This window comes from Varanus komodoensis, unplaced genomic scaffold (assembly GCF_004798865.1).
Source record: "Varanus komodoensis strain SLA01 unplaced genomic scaffold, ASM479886v1 scaffold133, whole genome shotgun sequence".
Classification (NCBI taxonomy): domain Eukaryota; kingdom Metazoa; phylum Chordata; class Lepidosauria; order Squamata; family Varanidae; genus Varanus; species Varanus komodoensis.
Window position 1 is genome coordinate 262,840 of NW_025335384.1, and position 21,024 is coordinate 283,863.

At 48.2% G+C, this 21,024-nt stretch overlaps 1 protein-coding gene across 2 annotated transcripts in view; it reads left to right on the top strand.

The window, feature by feature from the left end:
• Positions 1-10,970: 10,970 nt before the first annotated feature.
• LOC123019653 overlaps positions 10,971-21,024 on the top strand; it is an 11,923-nt gene continuing 1,869 nt past the window's right edge. For both annotated transcript variants that reach the window (XM_044422700.1, XM_044422701.1), the window contains exons 1-4: positions 10,971-11,115; positions 12,308-12,644; positions 15,145-15,812; positions 18,522-18,633. In XM_044422700.1, the coding sequence (XP_044278635.1) occupies positions 12,368-12,644; positions 15,145-15,812; positions 18,522-18,633 (1,057 nt within the window). In that variant the 5' untranslated portion in view covers positions 10,971-11,115; positions 12,308-12,367. The remainder of the gene's footprint in view (positions 11,116-12,307; positions 12,645-15,144; positions 15,813-18,521; positions 18,634-21,024) is intronic.

Genomic DNA, 21,024 nt, shown 5'->3' on the forward strand with positions numbered 1-21,024 from the left:
CTGACCATAAGATGCATCTAGTTTTTAGAGGAGGAAAACAAGAAAAAAAATATTCTGAATCAAATGGGCACATAATCACAGGCACATTCCCCATCACTTCCCCATGGGCTGCACATCTGACAAACTTACTGCACACACATATTTGCTCTATAAGATGCACAGACATTTCCCCTTTTGAGGGGGGGAAAAGTGCGTCTTATAGAGCAAAAAATACGGTATTTTAATTGTTTTACTGCTTTGTACATTCTCAGAAATGTATTAATATATCATCCTTGTTAATATATATATTATTCTTGTTGATAGTGATAGCTATTTCAGAATACAAGCAGAAAGGGAGTTATCTGTTCCTGGCTTGTGAGATATCCTAAATTTTAAAAAATTGAATAGTCCAGAAAATCAAAATAAGGCTTGGTTTTTATGCTGGCAGGCAGGGAGAAAGTAGATTGGGATTTGCTGGTAGATCAGCAGATGATTTGAGGTAGATCAGCAAGGTAGATCTGACTGCTGATAGTTTCTGAACTGGTAAGAGCAAAACCTTTTCTTCCTCTCAAAATTGACTAATTCCCTGTTTCATAATAGCTCCACTGAAGCTTTGTGCTTGCATATGAAGTCTATTCTAATGCAATGGTAGGCAATCTAATTCCATTCAGAATTTTTAGAGCACAATTTCCCTCGTCCTTGGCCATTCTTTTCAGGGCTGATGGGAGCTGTAATGCAAAACTCTGGAGGGCACCAGCTAATGCTTCCGCCCCCTGCTGGCATGGGGCAGGCACTGCTGCTCAGCCATCTGGTCCTGCCTCCTTCTTAATGGCAGCGTTAGGGGATGGCCACTGTGGATGAAATGTTGTAAACAAGAAAATTTCATTTTTTTAAACTTTTGAATTCCTCAGACCTCTGCTTGGAGACATTTTGATAGGTTCTATTGTGACATTTGTATTTTTGGGCTTGATTGTAATGTATTTGTACTGTCGTGAACTTCCTTCTTTATCAGAGCAAGTGATTGGTATAAAAATAAATATTTTTGTTGTTCTTGAAATACTTGCAAATGTTTTAGGAGATGCCTATTCAGAGCACACACTTCCATGTATAGTTACACTTTAAGTGGGTGGGTACAGAGAATGAAGGCTCCAAAAGCTGTTAATCTACTAAATTAAGTACGTCCAGAGAGCTCTGCATTTTTATCTAAATCTTAGCTTTGCACAGTTAGCTTGATACAGTGGAACCTGCAATCAAATTTACACCAACAGTTATGCTTGGAGACACAGTATCTCCCCCATTCGAATCAGTCCATGCCTGTTGGCACTCGTAGTTACAGGCCCTGCCATGGATACATCACTTTAGCCGTGTGAAGGATGGGCCCGTTTACTCCATTGCCCTGAGGTGGGCCACCCCACTGGAGAGGGGAGGAGGCATCCATATAATCCTGTACCTCAATATACTTAATCTTCCCTTGGCTTCAAACTGTATGTGGTGCCACCTAGTGACTGAAGATGTTACTGCATGTTTGAAACACACATTAAGTAACGGCTTTAAAAAACTTTAAAAAAATAAACCAAAGTTACACCCACAGGGTCCCCTTTCCTTGTATAACCTTACACAGCTGGGTGTACCTGAAGGAAATACCCTCCAAAAGTACCTCCGTCATGCAGGCATTGCACTGGCACTTGGTACCTTTGGAAGTTTCCGGCCTTCCCCACCAGGGGAAACCCTGCAGTAGGTGACTCAGTGTTGTCTTCCAGGTAGGCCCCAGCCAGCTGACAGAGCCAATGGGCAGGGATGGTTGTAAATCACCTGGAGCCCCTTTAAACACAGCATTTATTTTTTTGTCAAGTCAGAGCTTTCCCTGCAACAAAAATGACAACAAAACTGAGCCTGCTGTACTTTGGGCACATCCTGAGAAGGCAAAACTCCCTGGAGAAGGCCATCATGCTAGGGAAAGTCAAAGGCAGAATTCATCTTAAGCAAAAAGCAGCATATAGATCTAACAAATTAATAAAGACTGTGGAAGCCATTTTGGATTCTTGCAGAAAGAAAAAAGGGGCAATGATAATACCTGGGTGGGCAACATGTGGCCCTCAAGATGCTTTGGCCTACAACTTCCATAATTCCTTCCCATTTGCTATGCTGGCTAGGGCTGATGGGAATTGTAGGCCCCAAACCCCCGGAGGGCCAAAGGTTACCCAACCTTGCTTTAAAGGCACAAGTACAGCTTATAAACATTATCAAATAGTATGAAATGCTCATTTAATAATTGTTATGTGCTGTCAAGTCATCTGCAGCGAATGACAACCCTATTAATGGAAGCCCTCCAAGTTACCCTGTCTTTCGCAGGGTAAGACTGTGGCCTCCCTCATGGAGTTAATCCATCTCATATTTGCCTTTCCCTAGCATGACTGTCCTCTCCAGTGAATCTTCCTTTCTCATGACCAAAGTATGACAGCCCTCGGTTTTGTCATTTCGGCTTCTAGGGAAAGCTCTGGCTTGATTTGATCTAGACTCACTTGTTCATCTTTCGGTTGGTCCAGGGAATTAGCAAAGCTCTCGTTCAGCACCATGTTTTGAATGCACCTATTGTCTTCTCCTCAGCTTTTTTCACTCTCCAGCTATCACACCCATAGATAGTGAAATTTAATAATTACATATTATTAAATACTAAAGTTCTGCACAGAGAAAACAACAGAAGGAGGTACAGGAGACAGACACTGGCATGATTTGCAACAGGGCAAGAAGGGGGAACTTGTCATGCTCCAGATGCAGTTGGATTGCAATTCCCAGCATCCCTGACCATTGTCTACAGGATCTACAGCTGATGGGTTTGGTGGACCAACAATTCCATGAAGTTTATCTTAATGGGAGCAGAAGATTCAGCCTTGTTGGAAACTACTGGAGTGAATGATTATGGAGACTTGTATTTTTGTTATGGAAGCCCAAAGAACGGTGGGTAGGAAGGAGAACGAGATCACTCTGGAGTTAGTTGATTACCTGCTGGTCCCCATGAACTGAGACAATGTGCAGATCTAAATCTTCTGATCTATTACAGATCACAAATTCTAATGGCCTAATTTGCTGGAGACAGGGATGAGGTTTTTTTTGTTGAGAGAAGGGAATCCCTGCCAAAACTGCAAACTACCAACAATCTATCATTATTGTGGATTTTAAAAAATTACCTACCAAATATTGGGTTGGGTTCAGATTTAAGCTGGATCAGTTGGTACTGGTGGCTTGAAAATGCTACATAAAAAAGTAGGAGACCCTGCTAAATGGGGAGAGCAGTAGTGTTCTGGAATATTCTCCATATTGTTGTAGAATATTCTTAGTCTCTTCAAGAATAGGACCCAAGGATCCTTCTTCTCACAGACAGCCCTTTTCTCTTTTGGAAGACGGGACCTGCATCTTCTCCCCAAAAATCTTTGTTAAGGCACCTATTTCACAACGGCTGCTCCATAACCCTGAACAAGTTAAACAGTGTACTATCCAGAGCAATCATTTGGATTGTGCAAAAATAAGGAAACATATGATATTAACTCTTTTGAGTTCAGTTAGGTTTCCACTTGAGAAAATGTGTAGTTCAAGGACACTTGGGGAGAAAATGTAAAGCTACTCCAATTTAATCTGAGTTGTTAAGGGCATGATCCAATGCAATTTTAGACCAAAAAGGACTGCAACTCCCAGGAGGCCCCAGAGTTGTAGGCCTGTCTTCAGTCTAAATGTACACCTTAGGAAATTATCCTGTGTAAACTGCACAGATCATATCTCCGCAGGAGTTTACAGTTTTCTGCTTTGGGCCTCACTTTTCCAGAGTCCTGCTAAAATTGCTATTGGCCAACAGTAGGTCATTGTGAAGGCCATAAAAATGGGTGCCGTATTGAGTCTGGCCTGCAAAATCCAGGGTCTCTTAGCTGGCAGGTTCCTGTTGAGTGTTGATGCTCACTTTTGTGGAGTAACCTGCTTGTCTTTTCAAAAACGCCTTCGTATAAGTACATCTGAACTGAGCTTACTAAGTTCTTGGGATAACTCAAACCTGCAGTCAGAATCCTGGCCAGAGCAAGTGCATGCCAACCTTTACTTATATGCATTTTATAAAACACAAATATGCAATCACCCGCAGACAAGGAACTGTCAGTTTGGCTTTTCAGGTGAAATGCACGCAAGGTGTTAGCATGCAACTTTACTGGCCATATGAAGATTTCAGTGTTTACATCATTACTGTGAGTTATGGGACGCTCGGGACATTAGAACAACACGAAGAGAGAGCTCTTTGTGTTTTGTGCACATTTTCCAGCAATATTAGCAATGCTCCTGTATTTTTCTCCCTGATATCACCACCCCTGTGGGGAAACTGCTCCTTCTTTAGCTAGGCTGACATGTAGGGATTCTTAATCTTAGCAAATGCAAACCCCTGTTTCTGGGCCTTAGGAACTCTCTGCTACTGTAACCAAAGAGTTACACGTGTTTCTGTTGCCCCAAATTTTGTTAGAATATATTAAAACCCCCTAATAGTTGGCAGGGTTTTCCCAGTTGCAATGTATGGCTGTGAAAGCCGGACCGTAAGGAAGGCTGAGCACCGAAGAATTGAGTCCTTTGTACTGTGGTGCTGGAGGAGACTCCTGCGAGTCCCTTGGACAGCAAGGCGATCAAACCAGTCAGTCCTAGAGGAGATCAACCCTGACTGCTCTTTAGAAGGCCAGATCCTGAAGATGAAACTCAAATACTTCGGCCACCTAATGAGGAGGAAGGACTCCCTGGAGAAGAGTTTAATGCTGGGAACAATGGATGGCAAAAGAAGAAGGGGACTTCAGAGAATGAGGCTGTCAGATGGAGTCACTGAAGCAGTTGGTGTGAGCTTGAGTGGACTCCGGGGGATGGTGGAGGACAGGAAGGCCTGGAGGAAGGTTGTCCATGGGGTTGTGATGGGTTGGGCAGGACTTTGTGACTAAACAAACAAACAATAGTTGGCAGAAGAGGCCTGCACATGAGAGAGGGACGAACAGCAGAGACCAGAAGGACTGTGAAACAAGTACCAAAACGATGTTTTTGTAGATAAGGGATTACTAAAATTTGGGTTTGTGAGAAGAGGACTTCATGATGCTTTTTTTAGGAAGCATTGTTGCTGTCTAAGACTAAGGGCTTCTTTTCTTTAGGCCAAATTCCCTAATCCTCCACCTCGACCACAAGCCCTTACAAGCAGGTCCAACTTCAGGGTATACACTTTCTCTCACACCTGAGCTCCCCGTTGTATTGCTGGCTGCTTGGATGGCTTATCCAGTTTTCACAGCCTGCTTTCATAAACTACTTGTCACCTCTGCACTTCACCTATTGACCAAACAGTCCATGTCCTGGTGCGCGAATGCCCAAATTATACAACAGGGAAAGATTTTCTTGTAAAGTTTGATTCGCTAGAGTAACACAGCTGCCGATAAATCCTTCCAGTATGGCATGCCAAGCAGTCCTTGGTTTGCCCTTTTCATACACAGATCATTAATTAGCATTTTCTTACAGGCTACAAAGGTAAAAGTTACAACAACATGATCTTTCCCACCTGCACACCAAGGCAGAAAGAAGATGCTGGGAAGGAGGGAAGGCCGTGCCTCTGCAGAGAAGATGGGGTGCTCTTCTGGAGATGAGGGGAGGGGTGGGGTGAATTGTCTCTGTGTGAGCTGCTGTTATCTGTCAAGTATGAACTGGTTCTCTTTGCAATGGCAGCTGGTGAATTTCCACTATGTTTCAAGGAGACGGATGCCATTGCCTAAAAAAGAGGGGTTTTCTTTGGCCTAGCCATTGCCAAAGATGGCTTAGTTTTACCTATAAAAGTTATACCTACAGATTTGTAGATCAAACCCGCAGAAAAAGAATAGCTCTTTGCTTTTTCTTCAGGTTTCCCCAAGTCCTTTTTACAACACATACCAACCAGCAGACTCTTTCTCATTCTCTAACCCTACCCCCGTCCACTGTCATACCTTAACCATCATTTCCCTTCTGTTCTTTTCCAGCTAGGTAGAATCCCCAACCAATCAGAACTGAATTTACCTGGGATAGACCCTAGCTAATACTGGCTTTCTTTTTGGCTTCAGATTACACAAGGCATCCGCTATTCAAATCAAACTAAGCTTCAGACTGACCCAGGTACATGAGTGTCCCCTGAAGGCCACACTTATGCATGTACGTAGAAATACCGTATTTTTTGCTCTATAAGACGCACTTTTCCCCCCTCAAAAGTAAGGGGAACTGTCTGTGCGTCTTATAGAGTGAATGTGTGTGTGCCCGATGCCCAGGACACTGCAGGCCCACCTGCACCACGTGGCACCACCTGGCTGGCACGTGCTCGGTGCGCCCTGCTCCACCCCCCACCTCTGGCACAGGTGAGAGCTGTGCCACTCAGGGGGAGCGGTGTGGAGGAGGAGGAGCTGCGGGCTTTAACCTTCCAGCCGCACGGAGAGATGGATTGCTCACCCCCACCACCCAGGAAGACTTGCCGCAGCCCCGCCGCCCAAAAGACCACCGCTGGCACACTGCCAGCCCAGCTGCCCCATGTGGCACCACCTGGCCGGCACGCGCTCGGTGTGCCCTGCTCTGCCCCCCCCTCCAGCGCAGGTGAGAGCTGTGCCGCTCAGGGGGAGCGGTGCGGAGGAGGAGGAGCCGCGGGCTTTAACCCGCTGGCCGCACAGCGAGACGGACTGCTCACCCCCACCGCCCGGGAAGACCTGCCACTGCCCCGCCGCCTGGAAGACCACCGCCGGCACACTGTCGGCCCGGCTGCACCACACCTGGCTGGCACGTGCTCGGTGTGCCCTGCTCCGCCCCCCTCCCCCGGCGCAGGTGAGAGCTGTTAATCACAGGTCGGTGTGTGTTTTCAAGTGGCAACCCGTCTTTTAATGAAGCCCATGGGGAAGTGATGGGGAATGTGCCTGTGATTATCAGGAAGCTTTCCATGGATCCCGCCTCTAAAAACTAGGTGTGTCTTATGGTCAGGTGCATCTTATAGAGCGAAAAATACGGTACTTCTTTACATCCCTTAAGGAAGAGCTCGTGTGGTGTATCGGAGCAAGTGCCGAAGTGGGGCAGAGAAGTGGGGGAGGGCTTCTGAATTGCTAAAAGATGTCAGATTTTCACCAGAATCCTTTTGCTTTTCAGTTCTCAGAATCTTAAGATCATCATGTTATGTGGAGGTTACCTATAGTTTATCTTTATTGAAAGGTAACAAACTTGGTCTGGTATTCATATAACACCAAATTTCAGAGTGATAGAGGCTTGTGGGTTATGGTTTGCTTAACAGCAGTTTTGGCATCATGCTCCAGAAGATGACTTCTGCTTCAGAAATAATACCTTATGTGGCCAGATATGATTGCATGCTGTGCCGGTTTGCGCAATTACAGCAGCCTCCCATGAGCCTCTCCAGGTGGCTGCTTTGAATATTCAGCCCTGCAGCGGGAGACTGCCATGGTTTGGGGTGCTATACAAACCTGGGCAGCTGGGCTGCTTGACAGTTAAACAAACCTCAAGTAACCCCACAGCAGACAGCAGCTATCAACCTCTGACCTTTGACCCACCTTTGACCCAGAGAAGCTCCAAATAGGTTTATTGTTGACTTTTTTCTCCTCTGATAGCTGTCAGAAGACAAGTTGCCAAAGGAAGGCAAAACTGCAAGTGATTTTTGCTTACAAAAGGCAGTAGGCGCTTCCCCCTCACATGCACCTTCGCAGCATGAGAATCAGGTTTCTTAAGAGTCCGCACTATAGGTCCCACTTGGACAAAGGACCCAGAAATGGATTACAGTGTCAGGGTAGATTGTAGAAATGTTAAGAATAAAATCAATTTCTCCATAGTTGTGGCTCACGAGACATGTCAGAATTAATGGTTGCTAAGTATAATTTCTATATCTGTTATATCCATTTCAGGCACGGTTGTATGAAGAATGCAACTCAAATTTATCTTCCACGTTTGCTTTAGATGGCTCCTATTCCCAATACATTAGAACAGGGGTCCTCAAACTTTTTCAATAGGGAGCCAGTTGAAAGGTGGCGGCTACATGTGCGGGCTGGTGAGGAGGGGGGGCCTGGGCACGTGGGCCGGTGAGGTGTCGTAGGGTGCATGTGAGGTGGCGTTGGGCGCACGCGGCAGCAACTCGCTCACTCGGAGATCTCCCAGAGAGTCCAAAACCATCTCTGAGCGAGCAAGCCACCGCCTCCAGCGCGAGGGAGGCAGGGGGCAGCAGCGGCGGGGCGGGCCAGATCCGTCCTGCGGGCCGTAGTTTGAGGACCCATGCATTAGAACAACAAAATGATTGCTCCTGTTTATATATATATATGGCTTTTTTTGTCATAGAACACACCGGAACGGCGTTACGGCACCTTTTTTTTCCAATGGATTTTACGAAGTGATTTTGAATCATGGCAGATCAGCAGCAAACATCATTAACAGAGTGCCTGCGCCTGCTTTTGTGTCTGGTCTCTGCTATCTGCTAGTGAGATAGTGAGGCTGCTCTCCGCTTGGCTTGGGATTGGTGTGTGTGGTTACGGTGAGGTGAGTTCAGACACCTTTTTTTTTTTTTTTTTACAAAAAAGCACTGTATAGAGAGTCCATGCAGTCGCACATTCTGAATTCACTGATATTATACCTCTTTTAAGATTACTAGATAGAATGGAAGTTTGCTAGGCTGTGTGCCAGCTGGCTTCTCGGTGCCTTGATCCCCTGCTGCATTCTGGGTGGTCCTTTGGGGGCTCCCACAGCCCCCACTGTCCATCCAGAGCAGCAGACCGAGTCTGAAATACCCAGAAGGCACCGGAATGGAGAAGCCAGTCTTAAAGCTACATTTTATTTATTTATTTATTTATTTTTGGATTTATATCCTGCCTTTTTCCTCAAAGGGCTCAAGGCAGCTTACATCATTCTCCTCCTCCATCTTATCCCCACAACAACAACCCTGTGAGGTAGGTGGGGCTGAGAGTCTGTGACTGGCCCAAAGTCACCCAGTTGGCTCCATGGCTGAGCGGGGACTAGAACCCAGATCGCCTTAGTCCCGATCCCATGCTCTTAACCACTACACCACACTGGCTCTACATGAAAGCAATCCTATGGCCACTATCCTACAGATGCTTTTGATTTGCCGATCCAGGACAGGAAACACAGCCCCAGGCTTGGAGGTGGGGGTGCATTCTGATTTCTCTCCCCACCCCTCGCAGGCAGGGCAGAAAGAAGCGTGTCAGCTGCCCTTCCAAGGCTGCAAAATAGATCCCAGAGAGGGGGTGGGGAGAGGGAAGGAGACAGTGGGGAAGAAGATGGGGCTGCTAGGAGGTCCCTTCTCTCCTCCAAAGGGTCTCTGCCAGATGGCCAAAGTCTGGCTGATGTGCAGGATTGCCTCCACTGCTCCTCCAAATTTAGGAGCATCGAGGATAGGACTGTACCACAAATAGCCCATTACTTCATGGACCTCAGACTGTGGGGAGAAGGGCAGGGCCCATGTGTGAGCCAGCCATGCGCCCCCGCCTGGGATCCCCACTTGAGGCATGAGAATCCACAGCTTGTGCGGGGCTGCTGGGCACAACCTGACTCTTCCCTGCGCAGGTCACAGGCGTCCTTTGAGCACAGCCCGAATATGAGACCGTCTCACGCTCCCCGACACAAGCTGCGCTATTTCCCCCTGCGCCCCTCACCCATTTCCTCTGCAGCCAGCGTCTCCCCCTCTGTGGCTCGTGGTGCCTGAGAAGCAAAGCCCTTTTCTTATGGCGAGTGCTTCTGGGGGTCCCGGGCACCCACAGGGTGAAACGCGTGGCCCCTCTGGTCCAAGACCATCTTCTGCCACAGCCTTTTAAGTGCCGCAAGATGTGTTGCTGTTTTGTGCTTGCCACGGCCGGTCCTCCTCTGGAATCATTCCCTGCCTGGATCTCTTTTCTAAACCCTCTTTGGACGCCCCTCTCAGGCTGGTGGATCCCCAAAGCGAGGCTGCGCAGGGGGCGCATGCAAAAGGTTGCGGGGCGCTCTCCTCTCCGCATCCCTTAACAAAGGCGATCCAGCAGGAAGCAGCTCCTGCCCCTCTGCCTTCCCCCAGATTTCCTCTCCGCCCTGCGACTTGCAGCTCCTTCGCCTTAACCCCTTGCTTGCCTGAACAGCACGTCGACTTTTGGGGGGCAGTTCTTCCAAGAGGGAGCCACGTGAATCTATTGTCGCAAATCTGCGGCATCCCCCAGCCTGTCCGGCTGGCTAACCACGCATAGGATGGCACCGGTAGGGGTGAAGTCGGGAGGTTGAATTGGGAGGTCTGTGTTTTGCAAAGGTAGGATTTACGCTCGATCTTGCCTAAATTGAATATTATATATGTCGAAAAGCCCTCCGAAATGCCCTGGCCTTGCAAACTCCAGGCTGCGGCTTCCTTTAGGGAGTCGATCCATCTCACAGCCAGTTGGTCTTCTTGCTTTTTCCCTCTTCTGCCTCCGACTTCCCGCGGCTTGATTCGCTTCTCCCGCCTGCCCGGGATGTGTGGCGGCCGCAGTTTACAACCAGTAGATGGCAGACGTGGTTTGGCCTTGCTCCGCCAAAAATCCGGAGGAGGCGGAGCAGGAGGAGGAAGGAGCAGCGGGCGGATAGGCGAGGGGGCTCAGAGCAAAGGTAGGTATGGGGGCGGGGTCTAGGGGAGGGGGCACCCTGGGGAGTCGGCGGGCAGCGCGGAGCGGGTCGGAGGCGCGGGGCGTGAGAAAGAGCCGGCGCAGGGGCAGATGCAAACGGTTGGGGGGCGCAGGGTGCATTTTAGGAAAGGGAGGAGAGGAAGCTTCACTGGCAGGGTTGGGAGGGGGCGTCCCAGCAGCAGCAGCAGCCCCCCCCCCCAAGTTGGGCTCCGCTCTTCTTTTCCTCCCAGGTGGGCGAAAAAACCGATTTTTCTGCCAGAGCTGCATCTGCCCTGCTGGCGCCCGCTTGCAGGCCCTTTTAACCTCCCCACAAAATCTCTGTGACCCCCGAACCATTTTATACTTTCGGGACTCCGCAGAGACGCAGTGGGGAAAGTATCGGGGCCCGTTGGGTTGACCCGCAAGGGGAATGGTGTTTAATGTTTCCCGCCTGTTGCCTGGCAGAAATAAGGTAGAACCAGAGCAAGCAGCGAAATATTTGACTGCAGCTATTAAGGTGAGATCAGCATCACTGGGAAATGCTCCTGGGAGACCAGTGGTCTGTGCACTGGGTTTTTAATGTTGTAAGTTCTGAGTAAATGAGCATTTCATATGTGCTGTTTGGTGTTTTACTCTGAGTTGTTATTTCACATATTTCACAACCCTATTTTATTGTAGGAATCCTTGCCTTAGTAATAAAGGTTATAATAATAATTTTAATAATAATTTTAAGGACTAATTTGTGGAAAGGCCTATGGGCCAGATATATACTTTGATTGATTGCTTGATTGATTAACAGTGGGGAAAGTCAAACTGGTGAGTATCACGGTAGCCCATGACTTGATACTCATGCAAAGGAGCCCCCAAGCCAGGCAGGTTCTGGTAGCCAAAGCAGACATTTAGAGGATGGCCGGAGGGTCAGAAGTGCAGCCTTCCCCCTCCAGATGGTTTTGAATACAGCTCCCTGCATTACTGACCTCTGGGCACGCTGGAGGAAGCTAATGTGTGGTGCAGTGGTTCAGAGCAGGGGACTGGGACTCAGACGATCTGGGTTCGAGTCCCCGCTCGGCCATGGAGCCAACTGGGTGACTTTGGGCCAGTCACAGCCTCTCAGCCCACCCTACCTCACAGGGTTGTTGTTGTGGGGATAAGATGGAGGAGGAGAATGATGTAAGCTGCCTTGAGCCCTTTGAGGAAAAAGGCAGGATATAAATCGAAAAATAAATAAAAAATAAATAATGGGAGCTGAAGGCCAGGAGGTTGGCATGGCCTGCCAGAGCATGTGCTCCTGAGGACCAACCCCCAGAGCCAAGCCTGTCCTGGAGAACAAGGAAGGAGAGGTGCAACCCGTGGGTGGCAGACAGGCCTCCAAATGTTTGGGACATCAGCTCCCAGAGGCCCCTGCCAGAAATGTTCACTGGCTCAGGAACATTTGGAACTGTGCTTTCAAACATCTGGAAAGCAACCTTCTAACTGGAAGAAGAGATGAGGCAGGGGTCAAGAGAAGGAGGGTTGTGGAAACTTGGTGCCTAGCAGATGTTTTGGGCACTAACTCCCATCAGCCCTTTGCCAGCATAGCCAATATGAGCGGGAATTCTGGGTGTTGTGGAAAAGGCTACCGGGGAAGAAGGCAAAGGAACAGAAGTGCGATAGCCTTCCCCAATCTGGTCTTAAGCTACATTTGGCTTTCTGCCTTTCCGTTTTGGCAGAGCTAGCCTTGTTTGCTCGTGGACTCATTGCTCCATTCCTGTGGACTTGCTGGGAGGAATATGCCCAGAAAACACACCAGAAGATTACTATACATGTCGGAAGCCAAGCGCAAGCGCGAGGCCCGGGCCAGAGAAACCGAGGAGCAGAGAAGTGCCAGGCGTGCTGCCGATGCCGCAAGGAAGGCGAAAAGGCGAGCGGCCGAGACCCAGGAGGAAAGAATTGGGAGACTTGCAGCAGATTCGGTGAGACATGCGAGGAGGCGAGCCAGCAAACGGCAGCAGGTGGAGATGCTCTCCAGAAGTGCCGGCCGACCAGAGACAAGGCAGAGGAGAGGATGTAAGCAGGGCTGGGCCTTATCATGGGCCGAGGGTGGAGCTTTGTCCCACATCATAGATTTATGAAAGGACAGTAGGTCTGTACAAGTAGGGCCTGCAACAGAATGTTGCAGCGTGAAGTGCTGCTGTTCAGAATTCCAGTTGCTTTGTTGCAATTCCCCCCACACAATTTTCTCACCACCCCTCCCGATATATTCTATATCCCACTGAATATGCTGTGTTTTCACTGGACTGTTTTTTTGGGGGGAGGGTCTCCCTGTATTTCCACAAACCTTGAGGTTCCCGTGATGCTAATTTGTATGGAAAAGGATGCTTTTCCTCCCAGCAACCATGGGGATCTGTCACTGGGTGGGTAGGAGTGGGGGGCATGAATAACTTGTTTGGGAGTGGTACTTCAGTTCTTTGTGCTACTCTGACACTGTTTCTGATGAGTATCTAGGATATTTATGGATTAGACTTCTCTATTGCACCATAACTGAAACTCTCTGGATGGTTCACAACAATTAAACCATAAACATAGAAATTTAAAATTGCAGCATAAAATAGAAATAAAGGCCAAAATAAAACTTAGGAACAATGGAAGGATTTAAAATACAGTAAAGGTTTTAAAACAAAGATGGAAATTACAATTTCTGGGAACATAAGGGGATCTTTATGAAAAAAGAAAGCCTAGACATCAAGCGAGATTCTCTAGGATGCTTGTTCCATAACTGGCGCCTCTTCTTAGCATTGACACCCCCACACCAACTTTTTGGCAGGGGCTTCTAGAGAAGGACCACTGAGGACAATCTTAGGGTCCTGGCAGGTATATAAGGGAGGAGACAATGTTTCAGGTAACCTGTCCCAAAGCCATTTAGGAGTTTGAATGTTAATACCAGTACTTCGAATCAGGCCCTGTCCTGGACTGGCAGCCAGTGCAGATGGAAAGGTACAGGTTACAGTTATGATATGCTCACACTGGCCAATTTTCATTTTCATTTCTTTATTAATATATTTATACGCCTCCATGTAATCCAAAAGGCTCTCTAGGTGTTGTACAGCAATCAAGACCAAAAATTCAACAACCTTAAAACAACCAAATACAAAAATCAGTAAAATTCATCAATTATAAGTATAAGTAACAGTAATAAAAATTTAACAATGATCATAAATCCTGTACAGATGAGAGGACACTCATTAATAATCTATCAAACCCCTTAAAATTAATAAAACCATCTTAAAATTATTTGTTAAAATGGGTGGAGAAGAGAAATGATTTTGCCTGGCTCCAAAATGCATCAGGCAAGCGTCTCTGTGGAAGTTGTTTCATTAACAATTTTATTTATTAATTAAAAGCTTTTATATGTAGTCCTATTGTATAAATATCTCAGGATGGCTTACAGTACTTTAAAAACAATTTAAAACAACAACTCCAATAAACGAATTAAAACAGTAATAATAAAACAATAAACAGTAAATCACAAAACAAAACAAGAGCGACTACATTAAAAGCTATTGATTTTAAAATGCCATTTAAATAAAAAGGTTTTGACCTGGTGCAGAAAAGAGTATAAGCTTGGTGCCAGGCATACCTCTCTGGAAAGTACATTCCAGAGTCTGGGCATCACCGCAGAGAAGGCCCTATTCTGAGCAGATAACCTTTTTACCTCCTTTAGGGAGGGTTCCCAGAGCAGGGCTTCTCCCACAGATCTTAAGGGCCACGAGGGCGTATAAGGAATGAGACGTTCTTTCAGGTACCTCGGTCCCAAGCCATTTAGGGCTTTATAGGTCAAACAAGCATCTTGAATTGGGCCCGGACTTCAACTGCTACCCTGTTTTGAACCAGTTGAAATTTCCCGACTTTTTTCAAAGGCAATGTGTGGATAATCATTTATAAAGTGGCCACCTTTGAAAATGGCCTGGGAATTTGGCCTGGGAATGCTGCCCCGAGGCTTTTTGCGAAGGGGGCGGCATAAAAATGCTCTAAATAAATAAATAAATTTCAGCTGGTCCAGTATAGGGCAGCACAATTGTTCCTGGGGACTGTCCAGTGCGATCATACGATGCAGCAATCCAGGAGCAGGAAGCCCAGTTCAGCCATGAAGCACTCTAAGGACATCTGGCCGGCTACTATCTCCCAGCCTAACAACCTCATGGTGTTCTTTTTCCCTGAGAGAACCAGACGTGCCGTCTCTCGGGTCAAATAATATCCCCACATTCAAAACTGTTCTCAGAACCATCACTCTGGTCCTCTTCCCTCTGCCCAAAACACTTTGGCCTCGGCCCCTAAGTGCAGCCAAAAACAGAACACCTGGTTTTGTGGTGGATTCCATGGGCCGTGCCGACGGTGGCGAGGAAAAGAGATCCCCCTTGCATTCTGTCCGAAGGGGCCGATGCCAAAGGGTTTTGCCATTTGTGGGCTTGTCCTGACAGCAGCCGCAAAGTTCTCAAAAGTTGCACCCTCGTGTTGCTCTTTCGTTAATGTAAGTTTGGAACTGACAAAGACTGACTTGCCTTTCCAGGCCGGAAGCCACGACCTGCAACGAGAGCAGAGGAGCGCAGCCCATCCGGACTCGAACAAGGACTGAGGACAGAGGAAGGCAGAATCGATGGGCACGTTCTCCAGTCCCTCCCTGGGGCTGCCTCACCACAGATTAAGCAGGAACCCAGTGAGGGTCCTTGGGAAGACCAGTGGCAGGACTCCCCGATGGCAGCGCAGGCTTCTCCGCTGAGATGGAGGCATCCATTGCCGAGGGAAGGCACGGAGGGCAGCGAGGCCTTTGAGAAAGGAGGCGGTGCCGGCCGGCAGCCTACGGGGTACGGGCTGACCCCAGATGCCCGTGAAGGGCAGGGCAGCTCTGCCAAAGGAAGGGCGACAGTTTCGCATGACAAACCAGTCAGCTTGGACTTCTGGCGCCAGCACTTCAGGTGCTTTTTTTACCAAGAGTCTGAAGGGCCGGAAGAGATCTGCAAGCATCTCCAGGAGCTTTGCTGCCTGTGGCTGAGGCCAGAGAGGCACACTAAGGAGCGGATGTTGGAGTTGCTGGTTCTGGAGCAGTTCCTGGGCAACCTTCCACACGACATGCAGAGCTGGGTAAGGAAAGGTGGCCCAGACAGCTGCTCCCAGGCAGTGGCCCTGGCAGAAGAGTTCCTCCTGAGGCACCGTGAGTCCGAGAGGCAGAGACAAACGGTAAGCGTGCCAACCAGGGCTGGGCTAAATTATCACCCCCGGAAAGGCTCAGGGTGGAAAAGGGGCAAGGAACAGAGCATGTGGTCTCACACACTGCAGATGGTCCTCTAATAGCATTTGCTTTCCCCCCTCGCTCTGTGATCCTAGACCATCAGGAACCCCAGAATGAGCTTCATGACATCACACCGCTGTGCAGCCAATCAGATTTGATGCTGCTTGTGGTGGCTGGAGAACGCATCCCTGCCCTGGCTGAGCAACTGAGTGCCGCACTCTCTGTCCCAACGCCCTTTGGTGCTGAGGTTTCATCGGGGGTCTTCAGAAGATAGCCCTGAAAGACAGCAGATGGTTGCCTGGTTTCCTGGCCAGTCTGGGAAATCCCTCCCTTCCCAGATCTCCCCCAAAAGCATCCCCAGAAGGGTTTGGCTTTTAGCAGACCGAAAACCCTTTATGGGGCTGAGTCGTGGGGCTGACGGTGAGGCATTCAGCGAACTCACGGGCAGGGCCGGCTGCAGCACCTTGTTCCTCCCCGCAACGTCTCCGTGTATTCATTACAGTTTGTATCGCACCCTCTTACCTCTAAGGGACCGTGTCTGCCCTGGCCGGGGTGTGTGTCTGTGAAGGATTTCTGTGTTCCCAAGGAAACGATGGTGCCATCTTCCAGGTTTACTTACAAGGAGATGCCTGATTGTGGCAACAAAATACAGCTACGCTAGCTAGCATTCCCAAGTGCTTTAGCATGTGGCGACCAGCTTGCATGAGGGGTCGGCCCCAGTCCTCTGGAACAGACAGTCGACGGAGCCACCTCTGCGTCAGTCCAGACAAGCTCACATGGGAAACTTGTAGCCTGTTTAGGCTAACCGTGTAGAGCAACGCTTGGCAAAGTGTACTGGGGAGATAAGAATACAGCAGAAGGGACACCCGATTGCTTCCAGTGTGGGGCAGGGAGCCAGAAGGAAGGTGCAATAGGGGAGAAGCGCCCCTGCCTGGCTTCTCAAGTCCCCCAAATTGGGGGGCCCACATCCTCTGAGGGTGCAGCCCGAGTTGTTCAGCCGACAAAGCGTAAGTTCACCAGCTGCCTCCTACGTGGGGGCACGAGGGTATTAGCAGGGGTCGGTCCAAGGACATGCAAGCAGTGGTCCGGTTGTCCTTTGACCCAATGCTCAGGCCCAGAGGGCATCTCCCCATTGGGAAAGCACTCAGGTGGGGCCAGGAAAAGACAACCAAGGTGCCATGTTTAAATTAAAACGGACAAGGTGCCTGGAGTTCATCCGGGCCAAGCAAGGCCCACATTTTGGGGAGTCGGAGATGATGGCCTAGGGCCGGCTGAGGTTTGGGGTACAGGCTCGCCATCGGAACCCAGGACAGATCTCCCCAGTGCAACACTAACCAGTACCCCACACTGGCTCTCCAGTGCGTTTGTCCTGTTTTTTTCCCTTTCATGTGGAAATCCCTTTAAAGAAGAAACGATGGAAGACTTGCCTGACGGCTTCTCGCGTGTAGCTGTCAGAACCCTTCTCTCTGGAAGCAAACACTGCTGTCACCCTCTTGTAACTTTCCAGTGGCTTCTCTCTGGTTCTCCTGTTCTGTTCTTTCCTGAAAAACATTTTTAAAAACTCAAAGAATGTCTTTTAGTGAGTAATGCTCAGAGCTGTCTGTGGTGAAGCATCCTGTGATAACTTTCTGCCTTTTTCTTCCAAATAACATCATCATCATCATCATCATCATCATCATCATCATCATCATCATCATTATTATTATTATTATAACATTTCTATAACATGAGCGAGTTGAGGTTCAGTGCAGAGTTTTAAAAGTGGGTCCATTCATTCTTCATCTAGAAGAAGCCTCAGAATCCCAGAGCGGACCTGCTTGAGTCTTAAATTATTTCTGTCTTCCTGACTAGATGATGTGAACGTATAAATCCGGTCCTGAGTCACCTGCAGTGGTTACCAGTAGGTTTCCATGCCAAATTCAGTGCTGATTTTCACCTGAAAAGCTCTGTGTGATTTGGGACTAACATACCTCAAGGACTATGCAAACCTACATAATTTATTTATTTATTGATTGATTGATTTATATCCTGCCTTTTTCCTACAAAGGGCTCAAGGCAGCTTACATCTCCTCCTCCATCTTCTCCCACAACAACAACCCTGTGAGGTAGGTGGGGCTGCACGTCTGTGACTGGCCCAAAGTCACCCAGTTGGCTCCATGGCTGAGCGGGGACTCGAACCCAGGTCACCTGAGTCCCAGTCCCATGCTCTTAACCACTGCACCACACTCCCCTTCTGGGTGTGCCCCTCCAAGACAAGCTTTTTTGGCAGCAGGGGAAGACAGTTCAGAAACAGGCCTTTTCTGTGATAGCCCAGAATTTCTGGAATTCTCTCCCTAAGGAAGCTCGCCTGGCACCAGCATTGTCGGATTTTGAATACCAGGCAAAGGTCTACCACTTTTCCTAGGATCTTGGCATTTTTGGTTCTGGCTGCTCTTGTGGTGTTCATTCTAGGCAGATGGGAGAGAGATTTCTGTGCATTACGGATAAACATTTTCCAGCTTGTATTGTTTTTCAGTTATGTTTTTATTTGCACTTGCACTATTGTCCTGGTTATTGATTTACACTGATTTTGCAGGGCTGGTCTGTTCTCTTCTTTATAACTGTCTCTACTTGGGGGTCTACTTAGCAACTGCTTATTTGCTTATATTTTCACTCAGCCACCAGTGCTGTTGGAGGAAACCTTTAGAGAGGAGTCTTCACTGGAGCAAGACCCTTCACCTACGGCGAAGATGCAGCTCACGAAGGCGATCGAGCAGAGCAGCTCCTTTGGTAAAGATTTGTCTGTCTTCATGTTCTGGATGTTCAGGCTTTCCATTCATCATGAACTGTATCTTGGAGTACTTTGGACAGTCTTCTGGACAGCTGTTGAGAGGAATGACTGCAACTTGCTTCTACAAGATGTGATTTTGGCCCCTGGTTTAGATTTCTTAATTTTCTTATTACATCAGCATCCTGCCTTGGTTTGTAAGTGCAAGAAACTGAAAGGGGATTTCATGGCTGTTCTTCTCCTCTTCCTCTCCATTTTTTTACCCTCACAACAGCCTTCTGAGGTAGGTTAGGCTGAGACTCAGTAACTGGGCCAAAGTCACCCGGTGAGCTTCATGGCCAAGTTGGGCCTAGAACCCAGGTGTCCTGCATCCCACTCCAAAGCAGGGGTCCTCAGACTAAGGCCCGTGGGACGGATCCGGCCCACCATGCCCATTTAACCGGCCTGCCCCACAAGTTTTGCCATCACCGGGTGCACGCCTGGCGGAAGCTTGCTTACAGGGAGATCGTTTTGGACTCGATCAGAGAAAATGATCTCGCAAGCAAGCTGGCGCCTTGCCCCTCGCCCCCCGCGTCCCTGCCTTGCCTCGCACGTGCACGCCCCCCCTGCCCCCCCCCCGCGCTGGCACTGCCTTGGCGTCCCGTGCCCACCGCTGGCACCTGTCAACTGGCTCCCTTTAGAAAAAGTTTGAGGACCCCTGATCAAAACCACAGGAAGTGTTATCAGTCACTCGGTTGTGCTCATGTTGTGGATCTACCATGTCCACCAGAGGCCCTGCACCTGATGCCCAGGTGCTGGGGGATAGAAACAGGAGAGGCGGTCCCTGTTGTGTTCTTCAGGTACATCTGATCGGCTTGGGGGCAGGAAGCAGCCTACTGGACTAGGTGGACTTTTGAGAGAGGAAGGACTTAAAAAAAATATTTTATCTGAAAATGCAACGAAACAAACGGTATAGCAAGCAAAACATCATGGAATCCTAGAATCGTAGAATTGGAAGGGGCCAGAGGGCCATCAGGTCCAACCCCTGCTCAGTGCAGGACTCCCAGTTAAACCATCCCTCTCGGATGGCTGCCCAGTTGCATCCGAATGCCTCTAGCTAGCATGGAAGAGCCCACAGCCTCTCCAGGTCATTGGGTCCATTGTCGTACTGCTCCAACAGGAAGTTCTTCCTAATATTCAGCCAGAAGCTGGCTTCATTGTTCTTAAGCCCATTATTCCATGTCCTGCAATCTGGGACGGCTGAGAAAACATCCTGACCTTCCTCTTTGGGGCAGCCTTTCTGGTACTTCTAGAGTGCCATCCTATCTCCCCTCAGTCTTCTCTTCTTGGGGCTAAACATGCCCAGTTCTTTCAACCTGTCTTCGCAGGGCTTTGTTCCCAGTCCCCAGTCCCCTCGCTGCCCTCCTCTGAACCTCTTACAGCGTGTCTGAATCGTGCATGCACCTTGTTTTACATTATTCATCTCTGGCTCTGTCCCTCATTTAGGATTGTTGTCCCTGAATATACCCCTGTAAATAGAGATTTTAATCTCGGCTACAGCCATGGAAGAAGCATTTTTCAGTTGTTTGACTTTAAAAGCTATTACACCTTTCCAAAAATAGACCTGCACACTTCGTGTATGCTGGTCTGAAGGAGAAGGAGAAGTTGAAGCCAGAAGGTGACTTTTGTTTGGCTTGGAGATAAACATTCCCACCCACAACTCATTAGTTCATGTCAAAATACTATTTTGGGGAGCAAGTAGGGTGCCCACCTGCGAATTGTCAAAAAAAAAAAGAGGACGTGCTTCACCAGAAAGGAGAACAGAAGTGGTTTTCGATGTGCACATACTAATTGCTATGTACGGAAACATATTTGGACAAAATTACTTTATTCAGAACAGAAATATAGTTCATACCACCATAGCTCAGATCACTGCAGCCTGGGGAAGAGAATTCCATGTCTGCTTTGCTGAGAACGTGTGATGGACAGACCAGCTCTTACAGCTCTTGGATCCTTTTCAGAGGTTCTATCCAGACTTCCCGAATCATCTGCTGTATTGATCACACTTCTCTCCGCCATCATGACAAGCAGATTTGCACCTTTTATTTTTAGATAGGTGTAAAAATGCAAAAGAGAGCTGTATACAGAAATAGAGTGACACACATGTGGTTCGATTATGAAAAGAAAAATGGCAGTCTGCCCACTTGATGTGTGAGGAAGGGAAATGACAGTGACCTCACACTGCATTCGAAGTCCTGTATGTGAGGCAAGCTGTGAGGCTTTATGTATTTGTTGCATTTTATGCTGGCCCATAACCAGAAGGATCTCTGGGCAGCTCAGAATTGCCAGGTGTTCTAATGTTTTTATTATTATTATTATTATTATTATTATTATTATTATTATTATTATTATTA